The sequence below is a fragment of the Lepidochelys kempii genome, chromosome 7 (genome assembly GCF_965140265.1).
Source record: "Lepidochelys kempii isolate rLepKem1 chromosome 7, rLepKem1.hap2, whole genome shotgun sequence".
Taxonomy (NCBI): domain Eukaryota; kingdom Metazoa; phylum Chordata; order Testudines; family Cheloniidae; genus Lepidochelys; species Lepidochelys kempii.
The window spans coordinates 124543066-124561455 of NC_133262.1; the positions used below are offsets into that span (position 1 = coordinate 124543066).

Here is an 18390-nt window from a genome sequence, read left to right on the forward strand (position 1 = left end):
GAAAGAAAGTGCCACCTGGTGGCTTCACAACACTGCTTTCCACATGGCCCGGGGCTTTCCCGGAGTGCCCCCCCACCCCCCGGGGTTCCCTCTTGCCTGCCCTGCCTGGGGTGGGAGATGGCCAGGCTCACGGCTTGTGGGGCTATAGCTTTAGTAGGGCACAGCCTCGCCCAGCTGGATTTGTGGGGGGCCAGAACACCCCCATGAGGGGAGGGGCAAAGAGCTTATGCTCTGCCTTGCCCTCTCCCCCCAGCCACAGCCTGGGCCAGCGGGGAAGGGGGGCAGGTGCCGTAGCCTGGCCCGGCTGCAGTGGGTGCAGAGCTGCTGAGACGACTTCAACCTGCTTGTGGGCTGGTATCCACCTTCCTTCCCACAGTGCTCGTGACCTCCTCTGGTTCTGGGCCCGGACCCAAGCTGCTGGCGTGTGAGGAGCTGCCCAGGGCGAGCTGGAGCTGTACCCAAGGGCCCCTGCTTTCCGCCAGCCTCCGCAGGGAGACAGACCAAAGTCTTTCCTGCAGTTCTCTGATCCCAAGGCTCCCAAGCTGCTGGGCCCACTGCTGACATGCAGCCCCCTCTGAAGTGGCCCAGGGCAGCTGTTTAACAAGGTGCACAACAGTCTGGGACAGGAAGCGAAGAATACTGCAGCCAGCGGAAATGGCTGTGGGGAGGGCGCTCCAGGTGGGTGAGGCAAGCCGAGAGCGGGGCATGGGGCACTCGAGATGGGCCTGCCAAGGCTACACAGGTGGAGCTTGGGTTTGCTGCTGAAACTCAAGGGAGGGCAGTAGGGTAACGCAGCCTGCGGGCCAGTCAGCATCCTCTGCCACTGCTGGGTCTAAACTACCAGGAGCCAGGCAGGGCGGAGGCCTGGGACTGCCTGGCGCTCAGCCCTGCCCGTGGAATTGCCCGTGGCAGGCTAGCTGGAGTGGGCAAGCTCTTGTTAGCGGGCCGTGATGGGTCGCAGCAGAAGGCAGCCAGGGGTCTGGCGCCCAGCAGGATCCACACCCCAGAGGTGCAGTGCTCTCCCCACTGTTCCTTACTGGGTCATGCCCAGCGCAGGAAGAGAGGCCAGGTGCAGGGAGGGGTTTATAGGTTTCCCCTTATCAACAGCTTTGCCCTTCCCTAGAGCCCTCTGCACCCCAGCCGATCCCAGCACGCCAGAGCCCAGCCAATGAGAAGCCCATGCAGTCTGTGTCGGGGTCCTGCAATAGCGGTTTTCACATCCCAGGGGCTGGGGGAAATGCTCTGCCCCCCCACGGCAGGACAGGGAGGCTCAGCAGCGTGGTTGAAGTTCCCGAAGCTGGGCAGGGCTGCCCCCAAGGCAGCTTTGGGGCTGGGCACTGTTAGAGAGAATCCCCCAAGGGCCCCCTCGCCCATCCCCTCCAAGCCAGGGGTTGCCCCGGGGCTGTCGAATTCCTGCCAGCAGGGGGAGAGTCAAATGGGCCAGTTGCTGCTCCTGGGCCTGCTGAAGCCAGAGCCAGCTGCTTGGGTTCTCTGCTGCATGGACAGGGGCCAAGACTGACTGGCCCCTGCCCCCCCACTGGGACTAACGCCTCGCCCGCTCCAGCCCCGGCCCTTCGCCTTGCCCTCCCAGGGGCTGTTTCTGATGGCGCTTGGCGGTTACGGAGAGGGAAGAACGCTGCCGGGGCCTCCGGACGCGCGGGCCCCCCAGCTCGGGCTAGCACAAGCCAAGACTCCAGCAGCGGGGGTCCTCCCCTCCGGTTCCTGCTCGGTCAGACCCTGCTGCATCAGTCACCCGGGCACAGGGGGCCAGGCCAGCCCCTGGCCCTGTGAACTGGAGGCTGACTGAGCCCCAGCGAAGGGCAGCTCTGGGGCCCGCCAGTTGGTGTGGTTTCACGACCACATTTTCCTCTTTTTCAAGCGGCTTGTCACTGCTCCGCTGTGGTGGGACCCCCTCCCCCACCAAAAGCGGAACCTGCCACCCCCGAGGAACCCATGCACACAGCCAGCCCCCAAGGGCTGCCAGCTGCACGGAAGACGGGGCATCCCGCCGCTCGCTCGGCTTGGGGCCACGGCGGCATTTCCGCTGCCAACGCAGGCACGACCCGCTGCGCCTGGCCACAGGGCCCGGGGGGCGGGGCTGGGAGAGGGAAAGCAGCTGATGGAGCTGCTGCAAAGAAGGGGCACAGCCCCCCCGGCAAGAGGCAGCCAGGCACCAGCTTCCCCAGCAAGACAAGGTGGCGGGCACCAGTATCTTCATTGCCCGGCAAGGGCGGGGCCCGAGCCATGCCCGCTACTCCAGGGACCCTGCTTACAACTGGCTGGGCCAGGTCGTGCCCTGCCACTGACCAAGGGCCGTCTAGTCTACATTACAAACCGGAACCGAGCCGCCCGCAGGCCTCATCCTGGCTGTGGGCATGGCCATTGGGGGCCATTAATAGCCCCTTGCTGAGGTTTCCCAGCCAGCCCCACATCTGGCTGGTCCCACCCCCCAGGCGAGCGTTCCTGGGCTGCTGTCACAGGAGCTGCCCCGCTGGGCCCTGGACACAGCTGGGCATCCAGGCTGCAGGCTCAGTGCCCCCGGGGCAGCAGCTCCGCTCCCAGGGCGGTGGGGCCACGGCCTCCGTGCCAGGTGCACCAGCACGCACCCCATGCTGCCCGCCCAGCACCGAGGGCCACGGCCCTGCCCGTAAGGGGGGCTGGGGTAGATGGGCTCAGCAGCACGGGAGGGGGTGTCCTGTAATGTAAGGGGGACTCAGGGGGCCCCCCACACCAGCCCCCTTGCCCATGCTGCTCCAAGGACCCCCTCTGCCAGGCTCTCTCTATTCGGCCATGGGGAAGCACCCGGTGCCCGACTGCGGCACACACTTTATTGGGTCAATAGCACGTCACAGCGTCAGCCAGCGCCCCCAGCGACTCCCCTTCGTACAAAAATAAACAATCGCCTCCCCCGTGCCACACCAACCAGGGCATGGGCGCAGAGCCAGGGACTCCTTTCACGGGCAGGCAGGAGGCTGCGGGGCCATCCCCTAATCGCAGGGCACCCAGCCCAGGGCGAGTCCTGCCGGGCCCCTGGGAGAGCTCTGCTCCCCAGCCGCAGAGCGGGGCCCTCCCGGAGCACAGCGGGGGCTGCTAATTGCTGCCAGGACGTCCTGCGTTTGCCTCCAGCAGCCCCACCATGAGCCAGTGCCCAGCCCAGCAATGCCTGGCTGGCGGCCGCTCAGCCCACTGTGCTCCTGGGACAGGGGTGGGACTCCGAGGCCTGCTGGTCTGGGGCACGGCCAGAGGCAGGCGGCTGTCGGCACACGGGCGCTCGGGGGCACAGATAGGCACCCACCCCACATGTATCTAGGGCGCGGCCCACACATGACACCTCTCGGCCAAGGCTGTGACATGGTGGGTGAAGGCTGGGGCGGGTGAAATGGCTCATCATACAGCTGTCATGCAGGGCACCTCCGGCATGGGGGTGTATTGACACCACCCTCCCACGGCTTCGAGCTTGGGTACCCCGTCCCCTCCACCTCCTGCGCCCAGCCACCTGCCCTGGCCCAGCCCCTTGGTGCTGTGGGGCCAGACAGTGCCCAGCTGCTCCATCGCAACGAGGCATGCCAAGAGCCGTTCCCAACGCACGCCTGGGGCGGGGAGGCCTCTGGGAACCATCACCCTACCCCCACCATGCCCACAAGGACCCAGGCGCCTAGGGGGGAGCCAGCCCCACACAGTGAGTGATGGACAGCGCTGCTGCTGGCATTGAGCAGCATGGGGCAGGAAATCAGGACCCCTGGGCCCCAAGGACGGCAGGACAAACCAGCAGCAGCACCAGGACCATCCCTGCGGCAAGAGCCACGCGGCCAAACACTGCCTGACTCCAGGGAGGGAGGCTGGGCCGGGGGAAGGGGCCGAGGAGCCATGGTGGGTCCTGCCCCATAGCGGGATTCCCATCCTTTGTGTTAGATCCACAGTGAACCCCCATGGTGATTGTAGGGAGAGGGGCTGCTGGTTCTTTCCCCCCTTCTCTCCCAGCTCCGGGTTTGCGGTGCAGTGCAGGGTCTATGTACCACAACATAGCCATGGGGGCAGGAAGCAGGATGGCTCCCACCCAGGGAAGTCTTGTGATTGGCTGAGCAATGGATTCCCGCGGGTGCAGGGAAAGGCGGGGCTCGGTGGAGCCGGCACGGCAGATTGGCTGGTTTGGCCCATGGAGTCCAGGTGTCTAATCAGATCAGTGGGTGCCTGCCCCATGATCCCTTAAGCAGCCCTCGGGGGCCTGAGGCCAGGGCCAGTGTGGGTGCAGGCAGGGTGCCTGCTACTTCTTCATCTCCACCCGGGGGATTTTAAACAGCGTCGCAGACGGAGACCTGCAAAACCAAGCAGAGGGGGCGGGTCACCCCAGCGCCCGGGTCAATCCTGGCGCCCGGCTCACCCCAGCACCCAGGTCATCCCAGCACCCGGGTCCTCCCAACGCCCAGCCATCCCGGCACCCAGGTAACCCCAGCACCTGGCTCATCCCAGCACCCAGCTCATCCTAAGCACATCCCGGTGCCCGGCTCACCCCAGTGCCCGGCTCAGAGCTATCACAGACCCTGGGCCATCGCAGCAAAGAATTTCCCAGAATACCCTGGGAAAAACACACCCCTCCCCCAAAGCAGAGGGGCCGAGGCAGGATGTCCCCAGCATTGGGGCTGAGCACAGGCTGGGCCCCGGGCGAAGGCTGAGACGGGCACCACAGGCTGCGAAGCCTGGGGACGTGGCCCGAGATTCCCCACCAGGGCCAAGCAGAGCTCGGCCCCTCCGCCCACCCCGGCGCGCTGGGCCCTGCCATGCGGCACAGACGTGGCCAGGGAAGCCTCCACCTGCAGCCATGCCCCTCGCTGCCGAGGCTCAGGGGACGTGCCAACGCGTTGCCCCCTGCCCACGCTGCAGCCTCCTCGGTGAACGGTGCCCATGAGCCTCGGGGGCGCCTGGGGCCCTCAAGTGCAAAGGGCTTGGGGGCCCCCTCCCCCAAGAGAGATGTGTCCCCCGCCCCCCACACACTGGGCCCAGCACCCCCACAAGCCCCCTGCTTCCAGTCGCAAGGGGCTCCAACACCCCTGCTGCTCAGCCCCTCGCCCCCCCAGACCCTCCGCAGCTGGCTGTGCCGCCCTTATCCCCGGGTACTTACATCGCCAGGGCTTCCCTGTCGCTGCTGCGGGGAGAGAGAAAGGCTGTCAGTGGGGATGGACACGCTCCCCCGTCCCACCCCACAGCGGGCCTCGTGCTGGTGGGCTGGGGGCACGTACCCCCGGCTCTCAGGGAGGGTGGGGAGCCAGCTGGGCAGCTCCGTGGCCTCCCCCGTGCACCCTGGGCCCCAGCAGCAACCCCCACATGGGCCAGAACCTGCATTTGCCAGGCCCACTGGGGCAGCGAGGGCTGCCGAGTGCCAGTCGCAGCTGGTGCCCTCACGGGTGCCTAGAGGGGAGGGGAGACCGGCCCTAGGGATCCCCGGGGGACGCTGCCCCGCCAGCTCCTCACCCCAGGCAGGGGAAAGGGGGCAGAGCCGGACTGAGCCGCCAGTGTTGGGCTATTCTGCACCCGTGGCCAGCCAAGGGGTTCTGGTTCTCCCGCCTCGCGTCAGCCCAATACCATGTCCCCGTCTGGCTCTGACACACGGGAAGGAACTCCAGGAGGAAGTGAAACCAGCAATGCCCCCTCACCCCGCGTCTCCAGGGGCCTCTGCGTGGTCCCAGGGGCCGGCTCAGGCCGGCTTCCCCCGATTCGAGGGACCCCTGGCAGGGGCCAGAGAGCACTGCCCAGAGAGCGCAAAGGGGCAGGGCACCAGCGGGACCACAGGCAGCCCCACACACAGCCACAGCTGCCCCGGGACGGTGTGTGCAGGGGCAGGGCAGGGTGCTCTGAGCGGCCATGGGGAGAGCCGTGCGAAGGAAACCCTGGGCGGGGCTGGCCCAGCTCCGTGCCCGCGGGAGGGAGGGTTGGTTCGGTGACCCCGCTGCGTTGCAGAAGCCTGTGAACCTGCCACCTTCACAGCAGCCATGTTTCCTCCCTCACCCCTTTCCCAGCTGCAGCAGCGGGGCGAGGCAGGGGGCCCACGAGCCCTGCGTCGCTGGGGGAGCGTGGGAGGGGACCAGAGTGTGGCACAGGGGGGCCAGGGTGAATTCACAGCCTGCTCCAAGGCAGAGTGTGGGGCTGGGCTCAGGGCAGGGCCTTGCCGTGTGGTAGGGGTCAGCCAGGGCAAGGGGTGTGAGAGGGGTTGTGGCGGGGGCTCGGCCGTGGCAGGGCTGTGAGAGGGGTTGTGGTGGGGCGTTGGCCGTGGCAGGGCTGTGAGAGGGGTTGTGGTGGGGCGTTGGCCGTGGCAGGGCTGTGAGAGGGGTTGGCCGTGGTGGGCGTCCGTCCGTGGTGGGGGCTCGGCCATGGCGGGGCTGTGAGAGGGGTTGTGGTGCGGGGTTGGCCGTGGCAGGGCTGTGAGAGGGCTTGGCCGTGGCGGGGGTCGGTCCGTGGCGGGGGCTTGGCCATGGCGGGGCTGTGAGAGGGGTTGTGGCGGGGGCTCGGCCGTGGCAGGACTGTGAGAGGGGTTGTGGTGGGGCGTTGGCCGTGGCAGGGCTGTGAGAGGGGTTGGCCATGGCGGGCGTCAGTCCGTGGCGGGGGCTCGGCCATGGCGGGGCTGTGAGAGGGGTTGTGGTGGGGCGTTGGCCGAGGCAGGGCTGTGAGAGGGGTTGGCCGTGGTGGGCGTCAGTCCGTGGCGGGGGCTCGGCCATGGCAGGGCTGTGAGAGGGGTTGGCCGTGGCGGGGGTCGGTCCGTGGCGGGGGCTTGGCCATGGCGGGGCTGTGAGAGGGGTTGTGGTGGGGGCTCAGCCGTGGCAGGGCTGTGAGAGGGGTTGTGGCGGGGCGTTGGCCGTGGCAGGGCTGTGAGAGGGGTTGTGGTGGAGGGTTGGCCGTGGCAGGGCTGTGAGAGGGGTTGGCCGTGGTGGGCGTCAGTCCGTGGCGGGGGCTCGGCCATGGCGGGGCTGTGAGAGGGGTTGTGGTGGGGGGTTGGCCATGGCGGGGGTAGATATCGGCTCCTCACTCGTAGATGTCAGCGATCTTCATGCGCCGGTAGAACTTGGCGAGCCGCACGGCCAGGATGACGCCGGGGAGCAGGAACATGGCGCACCAGCCCAGGCTGAACCAGAAGCCGTTCTGGCAGGGGAGAGAGGCCCCCAGCCGTCAGCACCCGCCCAGAAGCCCCCTCCGGGGCTGGATCTCCCCTCCTCAGCAGGGGGCCAGAGCCATGGGGCTGGGCCGTGTGACGAAGCGGGACTGTTCTTATTGTTTCCTCTGAATAGTGCGGGGGTGCCTCAGTTTCCCCTAGGCAGTTCTTAAGTATCTAGGTGGTGGGGTAAGGGTGTATGATCATTGCAGAGCCCTAGAGGGCAGGTGAGTGCAGGGGTCTGGACACAGACAATGGCCGACACCCTGTTTCCTGGCCACTGATGGCCTGGGCCCTTCCCCCCTGCGAGGTGAGAGCTAAAGGGTTGGAGAACAAAGGAATCCGGTGACCTCCTGGCCCGGGAAAGGGACAAAGCCCAGAGGAGGAGGGGCTGGAGAGAGTTTCCTTTTGGGCTGGCTTGGGACATGGAGTGAAGGGCAGACGGGGTTGTCTGGCTCACTGCCCCCCAAAATGGACCCAGCTGAGGGGTCCAGTTCTCTGCACCTACAAGCTCTGTTTTAGACCATGTTCCTGTCGTCTAATAAACCTTCTGTTTTCCTGGCTGGCTGAGAGTCACGTCTGACTGCGGAGTTGGGGGGCAGGACCCTCTGGCTTCCCCAGGACCCTGCCTGAGCGGACTCGCTGGGGGAAGCGCACGGAGGGGCAGAGGATGCTGAATGCTCCGAGGTCAGACCCAGGAAGGTGGAAGCTGTGTGAGCTGTGTGTCCTGCAGACAGGCTGCTCCCAGAAAGGAGACTTCCCCAGAGTCCTGCCTGGCTTCATGGGGAGCAGTTCCAGAGCATCGCCCGGGGACTCCGTGACAACTGGTGGGAGCAGTGGGATGTACGCAGTAAGTGACTGGGGAGCAGTAAAACGAAGGGGGATTGACAAGGACCAGGTGTGCTGAAGGCTCAGAGAGGAGCGGTTTTGGGGGGCAGTTAATCCCTGGGAGTGTGTGACCAGCGAGGACTGTGCAGTAATGGGCACAGTGGGAGCTGAGACCCCAGCTGAGGGGGGGAGACACAGGCAGGGCAGGGGATCTGTGGGGAGTGGCAAGGTGCTTGGTAAGGAAAGTCTGGATGAGCCTAGGCAGCCTTGTGAGCTGATGGCTGTGTCTAGTCAGCAGTGAGGGAAGGCGAGGAGAGTGGAAGATGAGTGTCCCTGGACCTTACCTGTTAGCTGGGTGGAGAATTGGGACAGGGAAGGAAATGTACCTGTGTCTGTCAGGGGTATTGACTTGCCTGTGGAGGGAGCTACCCTGGTCTCCAAGCAGTTGTCTGTGAACAGTCCCGCTTCGTCACAAGCCGGCTCAAGAGCACAGCGTGGGGAAGAGGATGGGACCCGCCCCATCCGGCCAGCGGGGTGAGTCAGCGAACAGCTGTGCACGCCCGCAGGCAGGGTCTGAGAGCCTGGCCCCCAGCACGGCTGCCCTCACCCGCAGGGATGGGCAGGGGAAAGGGCGGCAGGGCTCGTGAGCACTGAACCCTTCCCAACTCAACAGCCAGGGCCTGGTGCCCAGCTCCCACTGGGCCGGCAAAGCCTGGCCGGGCTGCCGGAGTCGGGGGGCATTCAGTGCAGCCCCCAGGGCCCAGACCCAGCAAGTCCTCTGGGACTCTCCTTACTCAGCCGGGTCCAGCCGTGTCAGGGAGCCCAGCCATGGCGGCTGAGTCTGCACTCCGACCCACCAGCTGCCCGGGCATCGCCCAGGCCCCGGAGCTGGGAGTTTCACCCAAGGGCGCGTTGGGAAGGCAAAGCTCCCATGTAACTCCCACAGCTCCCTCCGGCCCCAAGTCCCGCGCTCCCCAGACTGCTACCTGCACAGCACCCCCTGCCCAGCTCCCACAAAACTGCTGCCCCCCAAGTCCCCTCACCAGGGAATCCACCACGTAACTGCAGATGACAGTCTCAGCCACATCCGTGGTCTTGGCCACGGGCTCGCATCGCCCCACCTCTTCTGTCAGCTGGGGACAGAACAGAGACAGGGACATGGCCCGTCAGCACCACATCAGGCATGGGCCCGCCCGCCTCACACCTCTGCCCTTCCCAACCCCCCACCACTGGGCAGGGAGCCCCCAGAGCCCCCCATATCCCTCCCCCACACCCTAGGCAAGAGGAGAGCTGCCCTGGGATGGGGCAGGGGACTGCCAGCAGCCTGGGGTATGCCGAGCTGGAGAGGGAACCCCGCAGTGGGCACAACTCGCTGCGTGTCCAGGGCAAGGCCCTGCCTCTCTCGGTGCCTCAGTTTCCCAAATCGGGGTGTTAACCAGAGCCTGCCCTGCCCCGCGGGCGCCAGGGGGTTCAGCTCGTTAGCGTCCCAAACATGTTTCAGTGGAGTCGCTGGCGACGCTGCAGTGCCAGGCACCGGGGGGGCAGCGTGTAAATGCACCAGGGCTTCGGGGTGCACGAAGAGACACAGACAGTGAGGCAGAGCAGGACCCGTCCCTATCCCATGCCCAGGGGGCAGGACAGTCCCCCCACCCCCGCGGTCGGGGTCTCACTCACTGTTCTCTTGGCCCAAGCGATGTAGGAATCGAAGTAGCCCAGCAGCGTGTTCAGAAAGGCCTGGCTCTCCTGCGGGGAGAGGGACGGGGGTGAGATGCTGCACCCAGGGCCAGCCGCTGGGAGCCTGGCTCGGGGACCCCCCCCAGGGAGGGGGGCTCAGGCAGCGTTTTAAAAGTTCAGACCAGCTCGTGCGCCCAGCGGCTGGGGGGGGGGGCAGGACCCCCCAGTGGGGTCAGGTCTCTGCTGGGACAGGGGATGGCTCTGTGCCGTGACCCCACACACCCCCACCCCAGGGGGTCAGAACCCTCCCAGTGCCCTGCCCCCGGGCATCCCCCCGAGCCGGGGTTGTATGGGAGGCTCTGGGAGTGGGGGGAGTGCAGAGAGTCCCATGGCAGGGGCAGGGCTTTTCCTCCCAGTCCCCTGTCCTGCTGCACAGCCCTGGGAGAGGGGAGGGCCCCCCGAAGCCATGGGGTGTTCGTCCGAGGCCTCTCTGGGGCCCGGGGCCAGAAGGGGCTGCGAGGGGCTCACGTTCTTGATGCTCTCCGAAGCCCTGGTGTCGAGGAAGGTCTGAGCATCCTCGATCTGCTGCAGGGTGTCATTGATCCGCGCCTGGGGGGCAAGGAGCAGGATGGGACCCAGAAGCTCAGCCAGGCCCGGGCTGGGCCCCAGTGCAGAAGGGGGAGCCCCCGGCAGCCCCGCACCCGCCCGCGGGCGGTCGCCGGCATCTGAGCCTCCGTGGGAACGCAGACACCCGGCGTCCTGTCCCCACATGGCCACGAGGAGGCAGCGTCGGGCTGGGTCCCCGTTACTGGGTCAGGACACCCGGCGCTCAGAGCACTGTGCTGGGGCAAAGCACACACACTACTGCCCCCTCCAGTCCAAACGGCCCCCCCACCCGACAACACTGGGCCCCTCGCCCCCAACCCGCAGCCCCTGCCAGCCCAGTCCCGGGCTCCCCCCGCAGGGCCCCTCGCCCCCAACCCGCAGCCCCTGCCAGCCCAGTCCCGGGCTCCCTCCTCCCCCAGCTCTGCCAGGGCCCCTCGCCCCCAACCCGCAGCCCCTGCCAGCCCAGCCCCGGGCTCCCCCCGCAGGGCCCCTCGCCCCCGACCCGCAGCCCCTGCCAGCCCAGCCCCGGGCTCCCTCCTCCCCCAGCTCTGCCAGGGCCCCTCGACCCCGACCCACAGCCCCTGCCAGCCCAGTCCCGGGCTCCCTCCTCCCCTTGCTCTGCCAGGGCCCCTCGCCCCCAACCCGCAGCCCCTGCCAGCCCAGCCCCGGGCTCCCCCCTCTCCGCCCCCCCCACCAGGGCCCCTCGCCCCCAACCCGCAGCCCCTGCCAGCCCAGTCCCGGGCTCCCCCCACCAGGGCCCCTCGCCCCCAACCCGCAGCCCCTGCCAGCCCAGTCCCGGGCTCCCCCCGCAGGGCCCCTCGCCCCCAACCCGCAGCCCCTGCCAGCCCAGTCCCGGGCTCCCCCCGCAGGGCCCCTCGCCCCCAACCCGCAGCCCCTGCCAGCCCAGCCCCGGGCTCCCTCCTCCCCTTGCTCTGCCAGGGCCCCTCGACCCCGACCCGCAGCCCCTGCCAGCCCAGCCCCGGGCTCCCCCCGCAGGGCCCCTCGCCCCCAACCCGCAGCCCCTGCCAGCCCAGCCCCGGGCTCCCTCCTCCCCTTGCTCTGCCAGGGCCCCTCGCCCCCAACCCGCAGCCCCTGCCAGCCCAGTCCCGGGCTCCCTCCTCCCCCAGCTCTGCCAGGGCCCCTCGACCCCGACCCACTGCCCCTGCCAGCCCAGCCCCGGGCTCCCTCCACTCCGCCCCCCCACCAGGGCCCCTCGCCCCCGACCCGCTGCCCCTGCCAGCCCAGTCCCGGGCTCCCCCCGCAGGGCCCCTTGCCCCCAACCCGCAGCCCCTGCCAGCCCAGTCCCGGGCTCCCCCCGCAGGGCCCCTCGCCCCCAACCCGCAGCCCCTGCCAGCCCAGCCCCGGGCTCCCTCCTCCCCTTGCTCTGCCAGGGCCCCTCGACCCCGACCCACAGCCCCTGCCAGCCCAGTCCCGGGCTCCCCCCGCAGGGCCCCTCGCCCCCAACCCGCAGCCCCTGCCAGCCCAGTCCCGGGCTCCCCCCACCAGGGCCCCTTGCCCCCGACCCGCTGCCCCTGCCAGCCCAGCCCCGGGCTCCCTCCTCCCCTTGCTCTGCCAGGGCCCCTCGACCCCGACCTGCAGCCCCTGCCAGCCCAGCCCCGGGCTCCCCCCTCTCCGCCCCCCCACCAGGGCCCCTCGCCCCCGACCCACAGCCCCTGCCAGCCCAGTCCCGGGCTCCCCCCGCAGGGCCCCTCGCCCCCAACCCGCAGCCCCTGCCAGCCCAGTCCCGGGCTCCCCCCGCAGGGCCCCTCGCCCCCAACCCGCAGCCCCTGCCAGCCCAGTCCCGGGCTCCCCCCACCAGGGCCCCTTGCCCCCGACCCGCTGCCCCTGCCAGCCCAGCCCCGGGCTCCCTCCTCCCCTTGCTCTGCCAGGGCCCCTCGACCCCGACCTGCAGCCCCTGCCAGCCCAGCCCCGGGCTCCCCCCTCTCCGCCCCCCCACCAGGGCCCCTCGCCCCCGACCCACAGCCCCTGCCAGCCCAGTCCCGGGCTCCCCCCGCAGGGCCCCTCGCCCCCAACCCGCAGCCCCTGCCAGCCCAGTCCCGGGCTCCCCCCGCAGGGCCCCTCGCCCCCAACCCGCAGCCCCTGCCAGCCCAGTCCCGGGCTCCCCCCACCAGGGCCCCTTGCCCCCGACCCGCTGCCCCTGCCAGCCCAGCCCCGGGCTCCCTCCTCCCCTTGCTCTGCCAGGGCCCCTCGACCCCGACCTGCAGCCCCTGCCAGCCCAGCCCCGGGCTCCCCCCTCTCCGCCCCCCCACCAGGGCCCCTCGCCCCCGACCCACAGCCCCTGCCAGCCCAGTCCCGGGCTCCCCCCGCAGGGCCCCTCGCCCCCAACCCGCAGCCCCTGCCAGCCCAGTCCCGGGCTCCCCCCGCAGGGCCCCTCGCCCCCGACCCGCTGCCCCTGCCAGCCCAGTCCCGGGCTCCCCCCGCAGGGCCCCTCGCCCCCAACCCGCAGCCCCTGCCAGCCCAGTCCCGGGCTCCCTCCTCCCCCAGCTCTGCCAGGGCCCCTCGACCCCGACCCGCAGCCCCTGCCAGCCCAGCCCCGGGCTCCCCCCGCAGGGCCCCTCGCCCCCAACCCGCAGCCCCTGCCAGCCCAGCCCCGGGCTCCCTCCTCCCCTTGCTCTGCCAGGGCCCCTCGACCCCGACCTGCAGCCCCTGCCAGCCCAGTCCCGGGCTCCCCCCGCAGGGCCCCTTGCCCCCAACCCGCAGCCCCTGCCAGCCCAGTCCCGGGCTCCCCCCGCAGGGCCCCTCGCCCCCAACCCGCAGCCCCTGCCAGCCCAGTCCCGGGCTCCCCCCGCAGGGCCCCTTGCCCCCAACCCGCAGCCCCTGCCAGCCCAGTCCCGGGCTCCCCCCGCAGGGCCCCTCGCCCCCAACCCGCAGCCCCTGCCAGCCCAGTCCCGGGCTCCCCCCACCAGGGCCCCTTGCCCCCGACCCGCTGCCCCTGCCAGCCCAGTCCCGGGCTCCCTCCTCCCCCAGCTCTGCCAGGGCCCCTCGACCCCGACCCGCTGCCCCTGCCAGCCCAGCCCCGGGCTCCCTCCTCCCCTTGCTCTGCCAGGGCCCCTCGACCCCGACCTGCAGCCCCTGCCAGCCCAGCCCCGGGCTCCCCCCTCTCCGCCCCCCCACCAGGGCCCCTCGCCCCCGACCCACAGCCCCTGCCAGCCCAGTCCCGGGCTCCCCCCACCAGGGCCCCTTGCCCCCGACCCGCTGCCCCTGCCAGCCCAGTCCCGGGCTCCCTCCTCCCCTTGCTCTGCCAGGGCCCCTCGACCCCGACCCGCTGCCCCTGCCAGCCCAGTCCCGGGCTCCCTCCTCCCCTTGCTCTGCCAGGGCCCCTCGACCCCGACCTGCAGCCCCTGCCAGCCCAGCCCCGGGCTCCCCCCTCTCCGCCCCCCCACCAGGGCCCCTCGCCCCCGACCCACAGCCCCTGCCAGCCCAGTCCCGGGCTCCCCCCGCAGGGCCCCTCGCCCCCAACCCGCAGCCCCTGCCAGCCCAGTCCCGGGCTCCCCCCACCAGGGCCCCTCGCCCCCGACCCGCTGCCCCTGCCAGCCCAGTCCCGGGCTCCCTCCTCCCCCAGCTCTGCCAGGGCCCCTCGACCCAGACCTGCAGCCCCTGCCAGCCCAGCCCCGGGCTCCCCCCTCTCTGCCCCCCGCCAGGGCCCCTCGACCCCGACCCGCTGCCCCTGCCAGCCCAGTCCCGGGCTCCCTCCTCCCCTTGCTCTGCCAGGGCCCCTCGACCCCGACCTGCAGCCCCTGCCAGCCCAGCCCCGGGCTCCCCCCTCTCCGCCCCCCCACCAGGGCCCCTCGCCCCCGACCCGCAGCCCCTGCCAGCCCAGTCCCGGGCTCCCCCCACCAGGGCCCCTCGCCCCCGACCCGCTGCCCCTGCCAGCCCAGTCCCGGGCTCCCTCCTCCCCCAGCTCTGCCAGGGCCCCTCGACCCAGACCTGCAGCCCCTGCCAGCCCAGCCCCGGGCTCCCCCCTCTCTGCCCCCCGCCAGGGCCCCTCGACCCCGACCTGCAGCCCCTGCCAGCCCAGCCCCGGGCTCCCCCCTCTCCGCCCCCCCACCAGGGCCCCTTGCCCCCGACCCGCAGCCCCTGCCAGCTCAGCCCCGGGCTCCCTCCCCTCGCTCTGCCAGGGCCCCTCGACCCCAACCCGCAGCCCCTGCCAGCCCAGCCCTGGGCTCCCCCCTCTCTGCCCCACCGGCAGGGCCCCTCGACCCCGACCCGCAGCCCCCCTCCCTTTTCTGTTATCCCAGCCCTGGGTGGATCTGGGCAGTGAGGTGACTGGTCTCTGCGGGGCCAGGCTGGGCACGAGCACCCACACGCGCCCCGGCGGGCTGTCTGCTGCAGCACGTGGATGGGGTCACCCCTCCAGAGCCAGCCCTTCCCTCCTTGCTTTGGGGGTGTCCCTCGGCGGTGGCTCCCCTGCTGGCCACTAGCAGAGCTGCAGGCGGGCCCGCCAGGCGGCCAGGGACCCTGTCCGGGTGACTCCCAGGGCCCCCGCTGCCCGTAACGGGGGAATCGCATGGGGCAGCAGCTGGGGACGGGAGCCGCCGGGCTGCCCCTCGCTGGCTGTGCCACCTCCCTGGTGAGCTCCCAGCACCCACTGAGCAGCGCAGAGGCTCCGCAGGGTGCTGGGGCCTGGCTCCCAAAGGGGGGCCCCTCACCCCGCCCCCCAAAGCAGCACCCGCACCTCCCCCTGCCCACGCTGCTTACCGGGACCTGGGGGGTCGTCGCCTGCAGGGTTCGGATGCTGCGTTTCAGGGCTTGCTGGGGACAGAGACAGGAGGGTTAGATGGGGGAGGGGCCCCCCACAACACCAGCTAGGGAGGGGGGCGCAGCGTGTCCCAGGCCCTTCCCCACTCCCAGCCCCGGGGGACCCTGCTCCCAGCTGGGGGGGAAGTGCCAGGGGCCCATAGGGTCACTCACCGTCTCCGGCGGGAAGCGGGACCCTATCTGCCCATTGATCTGTCGCAGCTCAGACGCCTCCTGCCGCAGCTCCTTCTTCCTGGTCGCGTTGTCCTGAGCCGTGGGGAGGGGGAGAGACCGTCAGAGGCACCTGCCAGGCCCAGCAGCCACAGCCCGGGCGGGGGCAGAGCAGGACGAGACAGGCCGGCCACAGAGGGACCAGCAGAGCCCCTGGAGAGCCGGTCCCCGGCCCGCACACCCCACCCCTACCCGCCTCCCGGGGCAGGGGAGCGATGAGCAATGGCAAGAGCCCCCGCCCAGGCAGGGGTGGGGGGGCAGCGCCCCCGTGACCCTGGGGAGCCCACACCCAGCGCTGATGCTGCCGGGGGCCGGGGGCTGGGGCCGCGGTTCAGGGGTCTCGGCGTCACTCACGGTCACATTGGCCAACGCCTCCAGCTGCTCCGCCAGTGCCAGCAGGTCCTGCTGGGTCACGTTCCTCTCCAGCTGGAAGAGACGAGCAGAGAGTGGGGGAGGCTCGAGGGGGGGACGGGGGGGGGACAGGGATGTCTCCTGCTGCCACCTGGGGCGAGGGAGGGAGCTGGGGGGAGCACAGACCCAGGGTGCAGTCGACATCCCCTTGGGGCGGGGGGCAGCAGCGGGTTCTAGAGTGACCACCCTGGGGACCCGGAGCCCCGCCGCCTGCCTCAGCCCCTGCCATGCGGTCCCCGCCCCTCTGCCCCCCCTGCCCAGCCCCTGACCCCCCGGCCATCCCCACTCAGGATGGGTGGGACCCCCTGGGGGCAGAGAGCTTCTCCCACTGGCTGCCCAGGCCAGGGGGCTGCCCCAGGAACGTGGTGTGGGACACGGCCTAGCAGCAGTCTGGGGCCCTGTGACCCCACGGAAACACCCCAAGGTACAGAGCCCCAGATCCCGCAACTGCCCCCCGCCCTCCCGCGAGATCCCACCCACAGCCTGAGACAGGCCCTGCCCCCCCCCAGCCCACCTGCTGCAGGAAGCCTGTGAAGTTGGGCTGCAGACCAGAGGTGCCGACGTCCCGGAGCATCTGCTTCTGGCTCTGGCTCAGGAAGGTGATGGGGTCCAGGCTGATGTTCAGCCGGTCGAAGGCCGCGTTGATCTTGCCAGTGTACTGCGGGGGGCAGCGAGGCCGTGAGGGACCCGGGGGGCCCCAGGAACACCGACTCCCCCCAAGGGCCCCAGCTCAACCACTGCCACAGCAGCTAGGGCAGCGAGGCTAAGCAGGGAGCATGCCCCGGGCAGCCTGACCCCCGGGCCTGGCCCCTGGGGGGCTGGGGAGCGCGCCCCGGGCAGCCTGAGCCCCCGGCCTGGCCCCTGGGGGGCTGGGAGTTGGGGAGCCCTAGGCTGGCACATGCACCCGGGGCCGGACCCACCGCACCGGGCTTGGTTCGGGGGGGGGGGGGCTCTCACACACAGGTCCCATTCCCAGTGTAACACGTGCTCAGTGGCCCTTGGGCACGCGCACGGCCTGGCTGGCCCGAGCGGGTGGGTTTCTGCACATGCAAGTCAGGGTCTGCCCCTCCCTCGGCTCCGCTTCTGCGCTCGGGACTATCTCCCCCTGCAGCTCGCTGGCCGCGGCTCGAACCTCAGACCGCTGGGGGCGGGAAAGGGCCAGTAAAGCAGGTGGCGCGTGCAGGAGCAATGCCCCCTGCTTGCCCAGCTGGGGGGCAGACCCAAGTCCCCGGCCAGCCAAGCCGCACACGGACCTACTCTGAGCCCCTGGAGCCCCCCCAGGCCTGCGGGACCTCGAGCTGCTCCCAGGCAGCCCCGGGGCACTGCACACGGCTGGGCCGGTCTCTGTGCCCAGCACCGCGGGGCCGTGCCCCCCACCAGGGATCCCCGGGGCACTGCACACGGCTGGGCCGGTCTCTGCGCCCAGCACCGCGGGGCCGTGCCCCCCACCAGGGATCCCCGGGGCACTGCACACGGCTGGGCCGGTCTCTGCGCCCAGCACCGCGGGGCCGCGCCCCTCACCAGGCAGCCCCGGGGTGCTGCACACGGCTGGGCCGGTCTCTGCGCCCAGCACCGCGGGGCCGCGCCCCCCACCAGGGATCCCCGGGGCGCTGCACACGGCTGGGCCGGTCTCTGTGCCCAGCACCGCGGGGCCGCGCCCCTCACCAGGCAGCCCCGGGGCGCTGCACACGGCTGGGCCGGTCTCTGCGCCCAGCACCGCGGGGCCGCGCCCCCCACCAGGGATCCCCGGGGCGCTGCACACGGCTGGGCCGGTCTCTGCGCCCAGCACCGCGGGGCCGTGCCCCCCACCAGGGATCCCCGGGGCGCTGCACACGGCTGGGCCGGTCTCTGTGCCCAGCACCGCGGGGCCGTGCCCCCCACCAGGGATCCCCGGGGTGCTGCACATGGCTGGGCCGGTCTCTGCGCCCAGCACCGCGGGGCCGTGCCCCCCACCAGGGATCCCCGGGGTGCTGCACACGGCTGGGCCGGTCTCTGTGCCCAGCACCGCGGGGCCGTGCCCCCCACCAGGGATCCCCGGGGTGCTGCACACGGCTGGGCCGGTCTCTGTGCCCAGCACCGCGGGGCCGTGCCCCTCACCAGGGAGCCCCGGGGCGCTGCACACGGCTGGGCCGGTCTCTGTGCCCAGCACCGCGGGGCCGTGCCCCCCACCAGGCAGCCCCGGGGCGCTGCACACGGCTGGGCCGGTCTCTGTGCCCAGCACCGCGGGGCCGTGCCCCCCACCAGGGATCCCCGGGGTGCTGCACACGGCTGGGCCGGTCTCTGCGCCCAGCACCGCGGGGCCGCACCCCCCACCAGGGATCCCCGGGGCGCTGCACACGGCTGGGCCGGTCTCTGTGCCCAGCACCGCGGGGCCGCGCCCCTCACCAGGCAGCCCCCACACTCAGCGCTCCCCACACTGACCTGACTGATGTTCAGCAGTTCGTCCAAGGGAACAGCCTGGCCCAGCTGCAGGGTGTGCCACAGGGGCTCGTTGTGCTGGCAATTGCTGTGGGGTGGACGTCAGAGATGAGGACAGGGCTGGCGGCCAATGGGGGGCACCCCCCGTAGACACACATAGGCCCAGGGCAGGTGGGGCTAGAGCCAGGGTCCCTCAGCTCCCAAAGGCTGGGAGAGGGGGCTCCCCATGTCGCCAGTGGGATCTCCCCCATCCCATGGGCCCCGGGGATGTTTGTGCCATGCAGGCGTCCAGGACCAGAGCGCTGCCCCCACCCCGCGGACAT

General features: G+C 71.1%; 1 protein-coding gene across 2 annotated transcripts in view; it reads right to left on the bottom strand.

Moving 5' to 3' along the window:
* Positions 1–2803: 2803 nt before the first annotated feature.
* Positions 2804–18390, bottom strand: part of LOC140915101 (prominin-1-A-like) — a 60018-nt gene continuing 44431 nt past the window's right edge. For both annotated transcript variants that reach the window (XM_073354585.1, XM_073354584.1), the window contains 11 exons: positions 18071–18155; positions 16164–16307; positions 15593–15664; positions 15182–15274; positions 14969–15022; positions 10172–10252; positions 9644–9712; positions 9013–9102; positions 7019–7131; positions 5120–5143; positions 2804–4316 (listed from right to left, as the gene is read on the bottom strand). In XM_073354585.1, coding sequence (XP_073210686.1) covers positions 4265–4316; positions 5120–5143; positions 7019–7131; positions 9013–9102; positions 9644–9712; positions 10172–10252; positions 14969–15022; positions 15182–15274; positions 15593–15664; positions 16164–16307; positions 18071–18155 — 877 coding nt within the window. In that variant the 3' untranslated portion in view covers positions 2804–4264. The remainder of the gene's footprint in view (positions 4317–5119; positions 5144–7018; positions 7132–9012; positions 9103–9643; positions 9713–10171; positions 10253–14968; positions 15023–15181; positions 15275–15592; positions 15665–16163; positions 16308–18070; positions 18156–18390) is intronic.